At 39.7% G+C, this 19,350-nt stretch overlaps 1 protein-coding gene across 1 annotated transcript in view; it reads right to left on the bottom strand.

Moving 5' to 3' along the window:
* COL4A1 (collagen type IV alpha 1 chain) overlaps positions 1 to 19,350 on the bottom strand; it is a 116,279-nt gene that overhangs the window by 50,769 nt on the left and 46,160 nt on the right. The window contains exons 2-4 of the mRNA XM_056499189.1: positions 18,095 to 18,145; positions 773 to 862; positions 638 to 682 (exon numbers count right to left, since the gene is read on the bottom strand). Coding sequence (XP_056355164.1) covers positions 638 to 682; positions 773 to 862; positions 18,095 to 18,145 — 186 coding nt within the window. The remainder of the gene's footprint in view (positions 1 to 637; positions 683 to 772; positions 863 to 18,094; positions 18,146 to 19,350) is intronic.

Raw genomic sequence — 19,350 nt, 5'->3', positions numbered from 1 at the left:
CATCATTACTGGCCAAGTCATTTGAATCCTTTTTCACCATGACATTATGAAATGTGGAAATTCTCAGAAAGAGCTTGGCACTTCACAAAACCCCAACAGGCACGGCCCTGGCCAATATAATATGCTAAAAGAAGTGCTATGTAAGTGCCCCATTTAACAGAAATTACAACAGGAAGATCACAGATATTCAGAGCCTCTTCTGGCAAAGTTAAGAAATCTTTGTCCCTAGCTTTAATTTGCTCTATATCATTTTTAGCACATATGTGCTCATGACTGTGTCAGCTTCTCTGCTGGAGTGCTTCAAGGATAAGTGGCAAATATAAAGGAGAATTTTTCAAGAGGAAATGAGGTTGGTTCATTCTGAGGCTGGAAAAAAGCCTTTTTGTATGTCAAGAATATATCAGAGGCATATTAAAACCAGTGCTGTTGACACAGTGATAAATATCAGGTAACAAAGCAAATTAGTAAAGGTACTGGCTGCCCAATGCAGTAAGAACTTCAAAGGTAATAGTGAGAATTTTGAAATTATTGTGCAGCTCAAGGGGATGTCATTCATTAACTCAGAGACTTCCTCTTGCACTTGAAGGCAGCCATCCCCAAAGAAATCAGAATTGCAAGATAATATGACAGAACTCACTCTTGTTCCCTTTGTTCCTGGCAGTCCTGGTTCTCCAGTATCACCCTGAAAAGTAAAAAAGAAAGCTTTATCTTTTCTTGGGACAACAGTTTAGGGAAATCTGATTGTTTTGAATACTAAAGCTTAAGTTCTTACCTTAAGTCCTGGTGGCCCAGGGGGACCTTCAGGTCCTTGCATTCCAGGAAACCCAATCACACCCTGTAGTCCTGGCAAACCCCTTTCTCCCTGGGGAAGAAAAAAACTAATCAGCAACTACACAACTGAAGCTCCTTCTTCAAATAACTCACACATCCCATTTCTGTGCTCAAGGAACCTGTTACATGGTAAGAAGCTACATGTGACAGCAAAGAGTTCATGTTGGTATTTGAAAGAAGGATTATTATAAATAAAGAAGTATTTATGGTTTAATAATAGATTGGCAGGGGCTGAGTGTGGCATAACAGAAAAGCACTCTTTAAATATTAAGCTGGGCTCTTCCAGAGGTGCTGCTAAATCCCAATAGAAAATCTATCAACCCAAATCAGCAACTAAATTTCTGAAAACCACAAATATCACTGTTTAGTCAATTATGAATAGTAAATACCACTCTTCTTATACACCACTCACAACAGCAGGTTTTGGAGACCAGGTTTATCACAGACTTGAATTTCAGGGTGGTTCAGAGACAGGGTGCTTTGAGATACAGGATCTTCCCAAGAAGCTGAACACAAAATTGTATTTGTATGTGTCATCCTTTTGATTCCACTTTAATGCTGTACAGGACACCTGTGCTGTCCCTCTCCCTAGAACTCCAAATGTGTTTAAATCAGTTAAATCTAAAGGCAGAAAACCTATTCACACTCTAGATCAATATTGCAGTCATTATACATTCAACTATAATTGGACTCCCAGTGGAACCAAGAGGAACACTATCTGAATAAAGGATGCAAAATCTGCATGTAGAGAGAGGGGGGAAGAACTTATGCATGTCAATTCCTGGAAACAGTAAATCAAGCAAATCAAAAGCCACTGATTCCATGCAGGAGGTAACCAGAGTTGTCCTTTCAAGGTCTGATGTGGAGCAAGCAGAAACACATCATACTGTCAAAAACTGTGGGAATATTGGATGAATAAAAGATTAGGGTGAAACTGCAAAAAGAAGGAGTTTTACAAGTTTGGAAAACAGTCAAAAAACAGGGCACCTGCTTTAGAAACTCAAAATACAGCAATTTTCAAAGGACAGCAAAAAGAAAATAAAATTAACAATGCTCAAAACACATAAAGGAACACTACAGAGACTTAAGGATTTTCAGCAAAACAGTGAGAGATGAAATTGCTACTTGTAATTAACAAGCAATTTAGTATTTTATTTCAGGATGGTGATTAAAAATGAACTTTCCTCCTGTTTGCCCAGGACAAAGATTCCCAGAAATATGCTACTTAGAGGTCAGCTGAGGACTGAGCAGACATGAGAACATCTGAGGCTTGGAGAGCTCATTTGTCCAGGAAGTGTAAGAGGCATCCTGCAAAGAAAAAGTTATGACATGCAGACAGAGGAAACTGAGTGATAACCAACAGACATGGTGCTTTAGTGTCAGAAGATGAGAGGAAATGGAAGATTTGTGGAGCTACTGGGTTGATGTTGTTTTTTAGCTCCTTGTCCAGGATTTTGTTAAAACGAAGAGACAAGGGAGAAGGGACATTATTGATGGGTATGAAGACAGGGCCAAGGAGGGAGGGAGAAAACTTCCACTGAGATGATAAAAGCACGAGAAAGAAAAATCAAAATAACATTAATTTATTAAAAATTCCTGACAGAAAAAAAAAATCCTGCTGCTTCTCCTCTCCATCTTCCCACAAAAATAAAATTTCTCAGTAAAAGAGTACTTTCTGAGGCAAACATTCAGTTTTTCCTTGAAGTGCTGAAATGGCATGATCTTTTCTATTTGATTCCAAATATTCTTTATCATGGTTTGAGAATTCTTTATTTGGTTAGAGCCAAATCTGAAGCAGTGTATTAGACCAGAAAACAAAGCAAAACAAAGCAAACATCAGAACAGCTGGAGAAATATGTTTCTAGGTCAGCTGTAGAGGTACAAAGTCCAAGTTCTAAAGTAACTAAAATTCTTTTCAAAAATGTTTTAAAGAAGAACACATCACAATGCAGGTCTCTGAATGAATGTTGAAATAATTAGCAATCTAAAATAAATCTGTAAAGTTAAAATTACATAAACCCATACTTTGACTGCCTAATTTGCACTGCTGTCACAAGAGTAGTTCTACAAAATCAGTTTTTATGTCCTTCAGACAGACTTTCACATGGAACCCTGGGCACTTGCTCTCATGACCTGCTGTGAGATAGGCTAAGGAAGGAGAAGATGCTCAAGTACATACAGCAACATCTTCCACTGCTGAAGGAATGTTCAACATGTGCAAATGAGAAGGAAAAAATATTATTTTGACACCCAGAGAGAAACATGCCTCATGTGTAACATATGTGACACATAATGTGTAACATGACTGATACTTTCTGCACTCACAACTTCTGCCCCCGAGGGTTTCACCACACTTGGAAGCACTGCAACACAGAAAAATAGTCTTTCCTCCATTCCTAAGGAAAGTGAAAATTGAGTTTTGCAGATCAGATCTTCACTTGGTCTAAGGCTCCCTTAGGCCATTCTGGAACTGTAAAAGAGCCTTAACTTGTCTGTAAATCACTTATTAAGGAAATGACTGCTTCAGCTGGCCAAGGAGGTTACCTAAAGGCACAAAATACATATCAACTTGCAACTCCTAAGGCAACTATAGTCAATTCTCTGAAGGCTATCTTCAGCCTTCCAGGCTGCCCTGTCTGAGGGGTAGAACAGCTGGAGGAGCAGCCTTGAGACCAAAACAAGTCACTTTGAGCTCAGATACATTCAGGTTTCCCTGGAAACATTTTTATTTTCCCGACTTAAACTGTTAGGCCAAGAAGAAAAACAACTGGCTATTTGTCCAGAACTTCTGGACACCCAGTCAAGGTACTGGATGTTCCAAGGCCTGGAAAATGGAATTCCTGAGCATGTGGAGGTCTGTACCACCCCAAAGCCCGCAGACTCATGATTTCTCTTACTGGAACTGAGCTCATCTTTTTGCAAGAGGGAAGTAAGGAAACATAAAAGAGACTGCATGTGTGAGAGCTGCTGGATCCCTCTCTGCATGCAACCTGCCCCTTGGCTGCTTATTCTAACAGGGAATCATGGACTCACACACTGCAACACCTCGCCCTCTACTCTGCCTTCCCATTGGATTTTAATGCAAAGCAAGCTCAGGGTAAATAGTCCAGATTAAGTATGGTGTAAGAAGTCCACATTTCTGCAGTTTTAGGCTACACAATTAATGGGATTTAACTCTTTCATGCCACCCATGGACACTCAGAGAAATCAGGGCAACCTAGTCCACCAAGACCCAGAAAGAGACCTAGGGATGTCTCCTGGGTTCCAGTCCCTTCCTTTAGTCCAGGTATCAGTCTTCCTCTTTGTACAACAGCCTTAGAAAACTAATGGTGCCAGCACTTTTAAGGACTAACAAACAAAGCTTTTACTTCAATAGTCCTGTTTGAGTTTGTACAAACTTTAAACATATTTTTTTTTACATCAGTGATACAACACTAAACTACAGTAAAATTCTATCAGAGTATCTACACTGAACAAGAGAATACAGGAATTCTACCATCCTTAAACTGTAAAGTCATATGACTGAAGGGTATCTTACTGTCATTGAGTAGATCAGACCCCACAGATCACTGAGGTAATAAATATACTGCTGCTTTCCTACCTGAAGTGGCTTACTTGGAACTTCAAGATTAAGCTGTCACTTATTACGCTGTACAGAACAGACATAAGCATGTCCTGAATAAGCCTTGCCTTGCAAGGAAACCCTTGACCTGCAGCATCCTTCCCCTGCCTGCCTGCTCCTTTCTTCATTCCCTATTCCAGCCAAACAGCCCAACAGTAAGTGCTTGTGCTACATTTATTCTGCAACTCATTAAGCACATACCCTACATAAATTGGCAAGCACCAGGTCATCACTGTACCCCACTTATTTTTTGCTCAGCACTGAGATTTCTAGCTGTGATGCATGAAGAGCATGAGACTCCAACTGCAAGGGCTTTGTATTGTTCAAGTTCCAATATTCACAGCTGCAAAATCTTGGCAAGTAATATTAAAAGAGCTTCTGCTTCTTACAAATCAATTCATGAGACTCAAAAATTAAAGCAGATGTAACCATGTCATCTGTACCTCTGCTGATTCAATGCAAGCTGTCAGAAAGCACAAAGGAGAACACATTACTCAGCTCCCAAAAATGCATATTCTGCCTCTCAGCTGCTGAAAATGTGGAGGTGCTACGTAAAAAGACAGCAGGTGCTCAGTCACCACTTCATTTAATAAGCAAGATGACTGTGTTAGCTCAGCTTTTGTGAAATGCCTTTGCATTAGGTAGTTCAAATTAAAATTGAATGGACTTCCAAACAGGCATGAACCTGTTAAGAGCTTCACTGAATGGGCTGACGTTTTTTTCTGACACCTACCCTTCCAAATTGGCCATGAAATGCTGTTTGGCACATGGAACAACTGCAGATTGCTAAGCAAGAGAGTCACATAAAGTAAGTAATTTCAGAAGATTCAGCTGTAATATATCAAGGGCTGAGGGGGAGGAAATAATCACCACCCCATTATAAATTATTTCCCCTATTGCTTTGCCTAGGGACTGCTGGGCTGGGAGATATTAGGCTTGAGAGACTGGTAACATGGATATAAATCAGCTGCTTCCCGAAGTGTGGGCTCACAGGGTGTCTGTGTCTGTACAAATATGATGTTCTCAGGCTCTCCAGAGACTCAGGCACATGGTGAATAACAATGTGTGGATCTTCCCAAAGCCATTTGAAAGATGCTTCATTTCTTAACATTTGCCTCTGCCAGAGATCCTCCAGCAGCTGCAACAGCAGGACAGACATGTGTCTGTCCTTCAGCTGAAAAGGCATAAAACTCAGTCTAAGGGAAAGATTCACAAGGCAGCTAGACTGATCTACCCAGCAAAGGTGGCTCTTCTCCTTTGAAAGGGATGGTGCCACCTCACCCTTCCCTACACCACTGGTATGATTCCCTCAGCCTCCACTGCACCAGTTCAGCTCACTAAATTTACTCCCTTTTCTTTAGTGAGTGAGCTTGCTCTGGCCTCTGTGAGCTGAGGAGCTCACCAGGTGGCCAGGCAGCTGCCAAAGCAATGCAAGGAGGACACAGGAGGACACAAGGAGACGAGGTGGAATGGCAGCAAGAGCAGTTTCTCACAGCAGCACTGTGGGGTTTGCTGGAGCTCATCCACCACAGCTCCTCAGCTGTGCCTTCACTGCAAGGGAAACTGAGCTGGAGCCAACACATCCCTGGCCTTGCCAGAGGGCTGTCTTCAGAGCAGTGTCACTGCTGACTCCAACGCGCTATCAACTCAGAATTCCTCTTCAAATGCACGTGCTATGCTGCTCCCAAGAGTTAATATACCAAGGGCATATTTGGCAAAGAAATGCAACGGTTTCAAGACCAAAACTGACAAAAAAGTTTCCAAAAAGAGTAAACAAAGAGCCTGACTGTTGACAGGAAAACCTGCCATTCAAAACAGTCATCACACCTTGATGCTCCAGTGCAACCTCAAAATCCACAGCAGTGGACAGCAGCCTTGCAGTGTACTACATGGTTTCTACCTAGACTATCCCCAGCTATCCCAGGAGAGGTAAATACAGGCTCTGGTTTTGTTCCTTCAGCTGATGTAACTGTGAGCCCTCAAGTGAATTGGCTCCAAGGTGTCAGAGCAGTAATTACAGTGTGCAGTGGAGAACAGCACTGTGCAACCTGAGCAACTCTCTCAAGTCACAGTGTCTCTCTCCACACTCTTTTAACATGTGTTAGAGTTGTAATTGGCTCAGTGTAACTCAGTGTTTCATGAGAGAAGACAGAGAATAGCCAATTCTTTATTAAAATGGTATTTTTAACCACCAGAGGGAGCACTGGCCCTGAATATATTTCAGGAGTAAAATAAACATGAACAATAAATGTCATCTGTTTGTCCTCAGCTGCACTTAGCATTTTCAGTATTTTATTGAAAGTGTGAAGTGGATATCAGTCAAGCAGAATTATTGCTATATGCTTACAGGACATGTGTCCTCAAATGCACTGAGGATGTTTAACATTACAAAATTCCCACTGCACATTCTTCAGCAGAATCTATCTGCACCAAAGCTATACAATTCTGGAGCCACACAAGTAACAAGTCATTAATTACACAAACATAACTCTGCAGACATGCAAAGAATCTGTGTAGGAGCTCTGTAAAGATCTTGGCTCAACCAGAAGTTTTGGGGCTGAGTACAGTATGTGGAATGGAAGAGGGGCTAAGGCAGAGAGGGGGGAGAGTCAGCAAAACCTGGATTCTGGCACTGCCAGGAAGCATCTGAAAGAACTCAGTCCCATGGAAACGTGAGTGCAGCTTTTTGGCATGACCAGGAGAAGGAGCAGCCATGAGAGTCTCACACTGCCTGCACAGCTCCAGCCAGGCTGGCTGAGTCCCTGAACAACCTCCAGCACCAGCAGGGCTGCTCCACATCAGACTCAGACACCTATCACAACACAGGGCCACCCCAAAGCTGCTGGGGAACAGCACTCTGCTGCTCATGCTCCTTCTGCATCTCCTTCTCCCTTTGCTCCCTCCCCAGGCTGCAATTTGAGGGGAGGGCACTGGGAAGGAAGCCCCTATTCCTGGTGCCATACAGGGGCAGGCACTCTGATCACCAAATCTCTGTTCTTTCACTCCCTGACAGGATTACTCTTCCTACTATAAAAGTATCCTTTCTCAAGGATCATGAATTTACAACACTGAGGAACCCCTGCAGTTTGATACAAGATGAGCCCAAACCTCCAATAGTGACTCCATTGATATAAACATTTAATTAGAGAACTTTTCAGGTTTAAGGTTCAGAGACTGAGCCTGGGCTTCTGCCTTCTAAACACTAAAGAATGCTTAGAGCAAAGCATATTTGTGTGGCACCTCATGGCTGCACAGAACATTCCTCAGGAAGCTGCTAAGTGCTTCCCAGGAGTACAAAAATAGAAATAACCATCTTTGATTATCCTTTTCCCTACATATCAGTATCTATGTTCTTAGCTGGTGCTCAAGTGTGTCTCAAAGAAATTCAGAAGTTGAATAAGAAGTAAAATGGGTGAATTAAAATTAATATTCAAAAGCCAATCATGGCTATAATTTAATTGGTGCCAAGCAACTGGTTTCCTATCAACATCCTACAGTTTCAGCTAAACCAACTATAAGTAAGAGCCCCTCCCTACATAATTTAGAATTCTTCTTCCTGTAATCCCTCTTCTTCCTTGACCCATAGTTATTCCTCATTTTCCAAATGCAGCAGCCAGTTTTTTCAGTGCAGCTGCCCAAAGTTCACATTTTAGGACTTCTTGAGCCATGCACACTCTTATCTTAAGTTCTCAATATTTCCTTAAATTTGCATGTCTTTGGTTCATGTCTGCTTTGTGTGATATTGCATCCCAGTGTAGATAAATGTTACAGATCCAAAAGTAGCTGGGATGCTGAGGGGGTATATATATTTATTCACAGCATGATTGAGGACATGCTATATGAAGTACAGAAATAGAAAATTAGAGAGAAGAGGACAACTGACAGCAACTAAACTTTATCTTCAGCTGTGGAAGTCTGCCTGCACAGAGTTTGGCAGTTTAAAGTATGAGGTTCATTGTCTTTATGTTTAAACTTTTCTTGATTAAAAAAAAAAAATAGGGAAAAAAAGTCCAACACAATAACACAGTCTATGATGTTTCAGAAGGAACTCACGCAAACCTTTTTTACAAAGGTACATATCTTCAATTTGACTTTATTTTTTAAATCTTTTATTGCACATGGGTCAAGGAGTCTTTCCTCATCATCAAGAGTCACTCAGGGGAACAGAAGAACTCAAAGAACCATAAGGGAAGAGGATGTTTGAAGGACAAATGTGTTTGCACTGTAAAATGAAAAAGGAAATTCTATCACCTGCATACAGGTTGAATCAAAAGGGTGCTATATTTCCCACCCCTTCTAATCATCTGTTGAACACATTAGGTCTGAGTAACTCTTCCTTTGTTTTATTACACATTGTATTAAATCACTTCCAGTGTTGAAGGTCCAAGAATATAAGGGGTAAAAATGCTCCACACCCTTCCTACTTCATTAATGAAAATTATTTAGCATTTGTTTGCATTTGGCATTGTTTAAAGGCTCACATTTAAAGATGAAACAGCAAAGGAAAAAAAAGGGCCTTAAACTTCTCTGGGTTTTTTAATTTATTTTTGTTCAGATCCTAGACCGGGAATGAAATGTGACGTTTCATGCAAGTTTTATTCTGTTGCCAAAGGTTCGTCATGGACATATTTACAGAAAATAATCTCTTCCATAAATAGTAAAAACATGGGCAGCTGGTCCTAGACAGTACAGACTGCAGTAAAATTCTCATAATGAGGTATTCATTTCTTGAGGGTATGTGACAGTACTATTTGAGACAGTGCTAGTCTTGCTGCTTTTATGGGTCAGGTTAGAATGACATTTCTAAAGTTTTAAACATTTTGAAAGTTCCATAGGAGTAAAATATCTTTCCCCAAAATAGAGGAAATATTCTGGCTTCTGACTTTTAATCATGTAAATATCACAAGGCAGACAACATTGTGCCTCAAAAGTGTCAATCAGTGCTTCTTCACTTTATTGTCTCTTGACTCAACCAGATCCATTCTAAAACAGACATGACAATATATATTTCTGTAATACCTCCAGGTTTGTTCAGCCTAAACTAATAAAGTTAACAAAGATGCAATAATAATTAACAATAATAAAAACAAGTATCTTTCTTATTTTGACATTATAGAGGATGTCAGTATCCTTGTCAGTAAGTGAAGTTGGTGTGTTGCTCAGCAGGTGGCATTAAGGCCACAAAAAAAAAAAAAAAAAAAAAAAAAAAAAAAAAAAAAAAAAAAGGCCGAGGATATGTAAAGATGCCGGTCAGGATAAATGACATCTGTAATGTCTGACTGCCACCCAGAGGACCCCGCGGGGAAGTGACCCAGCCGGGACAGGCTCCTGGGACCCTGCCAGCCCCGGCACAGCCCTTCCCTGCCCCTCCCCACAGCTGATGGAGCCCAGTGACAGACAGCGGGCAGAGGCAGCTCTGCTATCTAAAGCCTGTACTCTGGAGAGTTTCACAAACACTCTATTTTCCCTTTTTTTGATGAGGGAAACAGCATCACTCAGTTCTCCTACCTCAACACTGATTTCACTGCATTTAATACCCAGAACTTCCTACAGAAGTTCTTTTAATAGAAGAAGACAGTTATACAGAAGTTCTTTTTAAAATTCCTTTTATAGGAATTTTACGGGGCTGAATGTGTCCTTGCTGGATTCTGTTTCCACTCTCTCAGACAGAAATGAAGTCTGAGTTCAGGTGTTGTGATCACGTCCTTGACTCAGTATCCCATTAAAGGTGCTGCAGTACAGATGGAGCAGCACTGGCTTCTCTGTTCATTGCTGCTATACCAGCCTTTGGTATTCCTCCCTTTATTTCACCTACCTCCTGACATGGGAGCCAGAAGGCATTTAGACTGCTCCTCTGCACTAGAGTCCCCCCCTCCTCCATCACCACCACTTAAAATCATTTCTTCTGCAGTTCTGCATTGTCTTTCAGTCTTTGCTTGGCATTCGAGCAAAGCTAACAAAATTAAGGGTTACCAAACCCTCTAAAGGCTTTAAGTGTTCTGCTAACTAGCCATGAAATGCTTTTGTTGCATCTGTTTACAGCCAGTGAGAAAAGAGAGAAAACCCCATTTGATGCTAGTGACTGTGCTCACTCACTCAGCTCAGTACACTGTGCACACTGAACTTTGACACAAGCCTTGGTGAGAATTATTTTTGTTGGCATATCAATACATTTTAAAATGCTCCAGCTGAACTTCGGTGGAAGCTGTCACATGCTTTCTTTAAGAGCTACAAAATTTATGGGTACATTTTGCCATTCTAATCACTCTTAAATATTCTAAGAGATATAAACATGATTTTCCAGACAGGCATCAAAATTTCTTTTCTCTGGGCTTTACCTTCATTTTGTGTTTCTTTTGCTGTTAAAGATTATATAAGAGAACACTTTATCTATTACTGAAAATAAGTCATTATTTTCATCATTTCATTGAACTTTCTTTGCTCTTATATCAATAGTTCAATTAACTATTCTGTAGCCCTTTCTCAGATGTTGTAGTTGCTTGAAGAGAAATGTAAATCCTCTTCAACACCACCTAAATATGGTTTCCCAACTGCTTTTGCTTTTATTGTGATATTAAACTTCTTTTGTGGCTAAACTAACTATGTTTTCCAGCAGGTTAGAAACTTCCCTGTGTGATAAAGTACTCCACTATCACTCCTTTAAGAGCTACTTCAGGTTTCCTCTTTAAAAATCCCATTTTCATGCTACTTCTTACTGTTCTGTCTCCTTCCAGGCATATACTGTTACAAGCTTTGCTATTGCTTCTGCTGAAAGTGGTTTTGAGAACTTTGTATAAAATTTGGCTTTTTACCCTTCCTTAATGAAATCCAAACTTTGAGAAAATCCAGATCTGCTTTTCTGAAGCAACATCATATGGCCAGATGTTTTCAGTGACTAATCCAAGTTATGACCTTTCTCTGAAAGCATAGGTCTAAAATCTGAAATAAGAAGTAGCTGAAAGGAAGCAAACAACTAACTACCATGAAGTATGAGATTAAAAAAAAAAAAAACAAAAAACATCAACTTCCCAAACCACTTTTTGCTCTTGGCTAGAAAGACTAGAAAGTGATTTAAGAAGACTACCATATACCATATTACTATGGTTCCCTAGTGATAATTATATTCACCCAGGTCACTTCTTGTGAATATTGCTATAGAGAAAATGTACACTGAGACTGGGTACTAAGAGCATCAAGGATTAAATACTTTTGTGGGAACTGGCATATCACAGAACTGTCTATTTTAATGTCTGTCTTGGTCTGAGATTCCCAGCAAATACAATATAAATTGAATAACAGAATGATTTAAGGAAACTTAAAGGGTTAACTACAAAATGCAGCTGCTGCTGTATCCCAGAGTTTGCTGTCTCAGACTCCTAAATTACACCCAAAAATCCCTCCAGCATCACAGAGTTTTAGTGGGCAATTAGACCAGATACTGAAAAACTGCACATCAGGACAGAAGTTTTGCAATCAGTATCTAGTCAGTAGATATCTGTATGGACATAATTTTAAATTTGGGAAGATTTCAAGCTCTGCACAGGTATTGCACAGGCACTGGGCATCTTTGCTTCCTGAGCATGAAGATTTCAGAGAAGCAGAGATCTTGCACATCTTTTCATGTCTTATTCTGACCTCACACTGGGGAAACTTCACCGACCTCATTGGAGGCTCACACACTTCAGATCAAGCTAAGGCCCTGCAATCCTTCAAGAAACCATATTGAAGGCATACACTAACAGTTGCTGTGCAAATTTAAAATCAAGCCCTGTGAGCTTATTTCATGAAGAATAGAGCTTGAGCTCATTGTGCCCATACCCCTATAATCAAAGATAATGCATCTAGCAACAGCTGCTTAAAAGGTCGTATTGTGCCAAATTAAGTATTACTCTGTGAATACCTTCAGAAGTCAGCTCTGAAAGCTAAATATGAGCATGTCACAGCATATAATACAGCCCTCTTTCCATAAATTGATCAGTGTAATCCACTGGGTTGTATTAATCAAAGATAACCACTGTAGTGAGTGCAAAAACATCTCTTAATATAGAAAATGTTGTCAGAGACAATTGGGACAAATGGTTCCTATAACTATTTAAAACTAAGAAAAGCTGATGGTTTCAGATGCCACTTAGAAGATTAGTGTGACAGCCGGGAAAGAGTAGGAAACTTTTCAACATTTAGCATATCACAGTCAATATTATTCAAAGTTGTTGGTCTTTTGTTTTTTTCAAGAATAGCAGTTCATGAAACATGATGTTCTTTTAGCCTGATTTGAATTAAAAAGATCATTTTTCTGAGTAAAGGATAAATCAATAAAAATATTGATTTATAAAATGTATTGATTTATAATAATATTGATTGTCAAAGCAGAATTGACAAAAAACCATTGTGACAATATCCTGACTTTCAAAAACATTTATGAATCACAAGTTTCCCTGTAGAACATCAGATCTGCAGCTGATCAGTATCTTTGCTTATTTTATTACTGTCTTCTGAGTTTGCCCTTTCAGGCATAATTAGATGATTTCATGTTATCTGTTAGCCCTTTCCAGACTGCAGACAAATTCTTGCCTCCCACGTTGCCTGCCACCCCTCCTTCCAACTTTACAGCCATCTCCAGAGTACATTATTTGGTTGTGGTTTCCTTAGTGTCCCAGTTCATGGTCTTTCCAGCTCAGGCACAGACTGGTGCTGGACACAAAGTTCCTACAGCAGCCACTTTACAGAATCACAGAGTCACTGTTGGAAGAGACCTTTAAGATCACTGAGTCCAGCCCATGCCCTAACACCTCAACTAAACCATGGCACCACATCCAGTCTTTTTTTAAACACATCCAGGGATGGTGACTCCACCACCTCCCCAGACAGACTATTCCAGTACTTTATCCCTCTTCTCATAAAAATTTTTTCCTAATACCCACCCTATATTTCCCTTGGTGCAGCTTAAGACTGTGTCCTCTCAATTTCAGGGGACTTAAACAGGAACACTGAGCAGTACTTACTAATATCAAGCAGTGTCAATGAAAACTAATTTTAAAAATTATAATTCTTGATTTTTAAAAGGCTAATAAAGGTTGACTATGAAAAGCACAGATCTAATGTTTACTGATTTGCTCCACTAAATGAACCAATTTGTTGCCTTTAATATATTTTCAAGGAAACTCAAAATACTTAATAGTGATCTTCCCACTGACTAGGCTGCTCTCCAACAAGGGGGTTTATATTGTGCTAAATCATCAATATTAGAAATATTTTTGTTCTATTTTTTTAATATGTAAAATGACAGAAAACCTCAAAGTTCGTCACAGTCTGGTAAACCTTAAAAAAAAATACAGGGAGGACACAGTCCATTGCAGCAGTCAACTCTTCATTACACAGAGCAAAGGGGGAAGCACAATCCCCTGCAGACACCAAAACCATCTGATTTTTAAGGCTATAGAAGTGTGCAGGAGAGAAGACACTGGTCTCTGCCCCTGTTGGTGGAGAACTCCAGAGATGTTCCACTGACTCTCAGTCTAATTCAGAGCTATCTGACTTCCAGATCGAAAATACCTCAAGCAAAGCCAGTCTGTACTTCTGCAGCATGGTCAACCCACACAAGGAAGATGCACCCATCAAGGTAAACAAAGAATTAAAATTTATGTAGGTATAATAATACAAATACAGTCTCAGAATTAGGGAAAAAAATACATGCCAAAATAAAATTATTTTCTCAAGTTTTCCATCTTTCAAACAAAAAAAATGTGAAAACCAGCAGTTACATTAAGAGTAAATTCTATTCTTATCTTCTATTTAGCAAAGTTTTTTTTTAATTGCAATACTTCATGCTCAATGACAAAAGCATGTTTGATATTCTTGTTGAGTTCAACTTTCAGTAGTTAATGCTGAGACAGTGAAATCATCATAGAATATTTATACTAGAGAATGAGGATTTATACTTCAGTGCATTCTAACTGATAAGTCTAAGAAGATTAATCATTCTGTGTTATTTACAGCAAGGTTCCAGTGTTGCCTCTACTAACACATGTTTCTGATACAGAGTAAAAGTAGTACAAATGGAATTAGAGAAGGAATATTGCTAGAAAAAGTTGATGCATGGAGAATTCTATTCATCTCTGTTCAGTCTTTGTCCTGAATGGTAATTAAATGCTTAACATGTTTTTTTTCTGCATGCACTAACAGCTAGCACTCTTTATCTCAACAGCTGCTTGAAATCGTTCTCAAAATCTAGGTAGGCATAAAAAAGAAAACATAGCTTCAGTCTTCTTCTGAGTAGCTCAATAAAATGCAGACAAGCATTCAGAACTCTAATCAGTTTAAACAGATCTCACACTTCAGTGAGGTTTAAGAGAACAGTCAAGTTATTATGCAGAAAACCAAATAAAAAGCGTAAGAGGTAATAAATGAAGATGTTTTAGGCTAATCTCTCTAATGGAAAACAGTAAGGTATTATTTATTATTTTAGCAATATTATGTTTTTCTAAAATTTCTGTACCTTTTGTTTGGCAAATATGTGATATTTGACATTATATAGCTTAAAAAAACAGCTTGATGTTCAGTGTAATAATAAAGGCTTTATAGGATAAGGGCCATCTGTTGCAATTATGCTCACTTTCTGCATTTTCTGAAAGGGATGAAAACCCTTAGAGCTTGTCAATTATATGCCCTTGATAACATATGAGTCATGTTAAAGGAGTGTGGCATAGAAATGCAATTTTCGTGGAAACAGTCTTATGAGAGAATGTATTAAATGTACTCTAAATATGGCCATCATATTGAAATTATTCTCAAAGGAGAGAGAAAAATATGGTAATGTAATTTACTCTTCCATGTCTGAAATGCTCTTGGGTCCTATATTGTGGGCATTTCACAGCTTTTAAGTCAAATATCATTTTTTCAGCACTTTTTCTGATGAGATCATGAATACAATTATTTGGCCAAATGAATTTTAATTAAACCCCGGTCTGGAACTTCTGGGTCTGGAACTTCTTCCCACACTATGATAGGAAATATCTCTCCAGCTGTTAATAATTAAGGGAATAAAGAGCAAAGCCAGCACCCACTTCCTGAAGCTCCCATGGCAGGGCAGTGGAGTGGGTGGATTGCTGAAGAGTGGGGGAGGACTGGAAAAGGCCCTTCAGCATTTGTGCACTTCTGCACGACATGGAAGCCAGATCAAAAGGGTTTCCAGTGCAGGCAGAATGTTGGCTGGTGTGGGGCAGAGTGGATTTGTGCTCCCACATTAAGTGGAGAGCAGATGTTCTCTTATGTGGCCTCCTGGGGTACCACAGGAACTGGGCATGGCAGCCTTCTCCTAGCCTGGATCTTGGCTAGGATCAGGCTTTCTGATCTGTCCTCTGATTAATACTCACAAAGATTTTTGAAGTAACAGGTACCACTACTGATGTGTGTGTTAACAGGAACCATGTATAGCAGGGACATGTTTCCAACTCAAATGCATTCACTGGAAACACCACTTGCAGAAATAATACAGAGAGAGTAGGAAGGATGCTCTCCTTACTTTCCTTCACCAGGTTCTGTCTCCAGGCCTGGGACCAAGTGGATAGTCTGTCCTTATTCTAGACAGACATCAAATATAAGGAATCAGGATGAAAAACTACACAGGGCTGAAGGGCAGGGGCAGATTTTTTAAAAAAATAAAGCTCAGTTTTCTGTTCAAAATCCTAAGTATGTTTGAAACAGAGTTAACGTAATGACCAAGGTTCATGCACGTTAAATGCATTCCAAAATACCTTCAAATGCCTTTCTTGGCTATTGTTTTCTAGGTATAACTACTCATTCACTTGTCTAGATGTCCCTAATGTCAGTAAGTGCATTTCCTTCACAGTCTAAAATTATGTGAATATTTCACTATATACCTTCTTAAAGTCAGAGAAATTTGTGATGGAATCCATTAGGAAGACTGGAGAGTGCACTGACACAAATTAATTTGAATTTAGTAAGTCTTGTGTCAATGTGGACTGATATTTTTCTCTCATCAACATTTTTTAAAAGCCTACAGGTGAGGTAGTTTTGGATTCTAGCATATCAGACAAGCATCTATTTCTTTTAAGGAGAACATTTTGAGACTCTGGACTATGCAAATGAAAAATGCCAGCAAGAGCTCTAGCAAATAGACAGGAACACAGCTGGAAATAAATGAAGCATAAGGTTTAATGCTATTTATTTCCCCAAGCTATCATTTTTTTTAAATTATCTTGTTGCAAGATGCTGGCACACTCTCTGAACTGAACACTGATGTCTTTCAAGGAAAGTTATAACATGTCTCCTGCATTCTACCGTGACTCATTTGTTCTTACTACTGAACAATAAGATCAAGCTATCAAAGAATAAGTTCAGAGTTTTGAACCCTTCCCAAATCTTTGCTGCATTTGTTTTCAATATATAGTTGACTTTTATTGAACAGAAATTAATGGGTCATTACAAAAAGGAGACTCCATCTGAATGATGTTTCGGACCTTGACACTTTTTTTCTGTATCACAAATAAATCTATGCTCTGTTACAAAGAAAATTTTCTTGCTTGGGCCTCCAGTTAAGTAATTTACATTCCTAGTTCTGGAAAACACCAAAGAAAAGCCACCAACAGACATTCTTAAATCCATCATCTGTAAATATGCAGCTATTGCCTTTGAGACAACACAGAACACCAGATATTTATTTCAAAGAACAAAACAATCCCCAAAACAAAAATCAAACAACCCCTCCATCTCTTCTAAGTATTCCTTTGGGTGACCTAAACAACTTACCTCAAAAAACATACCCAAAGCAACCACAGGATGACAAAACTGGTTTACATTCATTTATAATGGCAGACATACAGCACATTCACACACAAAACACACCATAGATTAAAATCTCTTCAAGCAAAACAGGAAGAGAGAAGGAGAGTGACTGAATGTCAACAATATTTACAAAAGCAGGTAATTTACAGGGGGAATGCTTAAGTGCACTATGATTTTTCTTCACTGTTACTGCTTTAAAAGAAGACTTCAAAGTGCCTTTTTTGTTTCATACACAAGAAGTTTGGATAACTGAATGGGAACTTTAAAACTCATTTGCAAGGCTCTGTCAGAAGTTTTAATTTTTTTTTTTTCTTGACCTGCAGCACTTTTCTTTATCTAAGTTGATCATTAACCTCCCTCTTCCTACTGCAAGTCTTTGCCTCCCAGGGCTAACCCTGGTCAGGGTACATTGGTTATGATGCATCAGAGCCATCCTGCATGGTGTGCAAAGAGAGAAGCATTTCTGAACTGAACTGCTTCCTCATTCCAGACATGGTCAGGATGTCAAGCCTGCTGCCCACTGAAAAGGCTGCAGATGAGGAGAGGGAAAGGTGAGTGATGCCAGGTTAGCATCCCATCAGTGGGGCAGGAGGGAGGCATGGCCACACTGGGCTGGGGCTTCCCTGGACAGTGGGGGCACCACCTGCCCCCACCCTGGCCCTGCTGCCCTGTGCAGCCACAGACAGAGCTGGCTGCTGCTGGAATCCCTGCTGAGGCACGTGGCAATGCTCCCTGGCAGTGCAAGCCTTCACTGAACACAGTGGCTCACCTGACTCCCAGGTTTTATACTCTGTGGTTGAAATAGGTAAGAAAATGAAATGGACAGAGCTGACTTACCTTTTGCCCTTTTACTCCACTGCAATCACATTTGCCACAACCGGAACATCCCTGAAAATAAAAGAAATTGAGAATTAAATGTCTGAAGTGGGTGACAGGCAGAACATACTGCAATGAGCCAGGGATGCCAGCTGCACCCCACTGACTGCAAGGCTGCTTAGTGCAGGGAAAGTTTGCAACATGAGAGAAGTCAGATTAACTGGTGCACAGGTAAAATCTTACAGTTGCTTTGTGTTTCCAAAGATGCTCTTAAGTGCATCTGGGCTACTCTCTACTTTTCTTCCTATGTCATAGTCATAAAGCAACTGGTAAGGAACTCAGCACTCAATTGCTTTTACTGTTGTCATGCCCCCCAGAAACAAACTATGAGGAAAAGAAGCAAAACATCTGTATTGGTGAATATTCCACCAACGCACAGGAGATCCTTCAGAGCCCCTTCAGGCCATGATTCACATGCAGTCAGGGACAGCACCTCCCCTGAGACAGCTTCCAGCACAGATGCTGGGCACCTGTCCCTCTGCACCTGCAGGCTCCAGTCTACTGGGATCTCAGTACTGCTGGGAAATGAAAAGAAAATGTACCTAATCCGTTTTGAATTTGGAAAGCCCCCAATGAGACCAATAACTAGTACCCCAGAAAGTCAAATAATACAGTAATATTTTTACTTGGTAAATACATTTTATTTTAAAGTAAAGCATTAAAGAGAAATGGGGCCTTAATACTTAAAAAAAAAAAAAAAAAAAGGCTGTCCAATAGAACTAGTGCTATCTCCTGAAAAATTTATTGTTTTTTGTTAACACCTTTTTTTTAATATGCACATCCACTGAATTTGTTTCTTGAAGTAGAATTTTTTTCCATACTGACATAAAGCAAAAACAGTTACAATTTTTTATCTTTCATTATTATAGCATTTTACCATGTTATATTGTAAATTCGAACAAATATGGGACTAAACATGATTAGAAGGAGTTTTTATCATATAATACTGGATCTGAAATCAACACCAAGCCATGCTGCAGTACAACTCCAGTAATGATCAGAAGGGAAAAGTGCCACCCACTGAATAATCGGCTTTACTCCTTGCAGGACATGGCTATGCCTGGAAAAACATTGGGTCTCCCATTACAACAAGTGACCTGGTGTGACCTCTCTTAGTTTTTCAGACCTCATGGCATCTCAGCTGGAGGATGCATGCTTGCAGCTCATACTTCCTCCTCCAGGATCATGCAGAATGTTATCAGTTTTATCAACACGTC

This window comes from Oenanthe melanoleuca, chromosome 1, assembly GCF_029582105.1.
Source record: "Oenanthe melanoleuca isolate GR-GAL-2019-014 chromosome 1, OMel1.0, whole genome shotgun sequence".
NCBI classification, from domain to species: domain Eukaryota; kingdom Metazoa; phylum Chordata; class Aves; order Passeriformes; family Muscicapidae; genus Oenanthe; species Oenanthe melanoleuca.
Note: the sequence above shows the minus strand (reverse complement) of the source record. Positions and strands in the feature narration are given on the sequence as shown.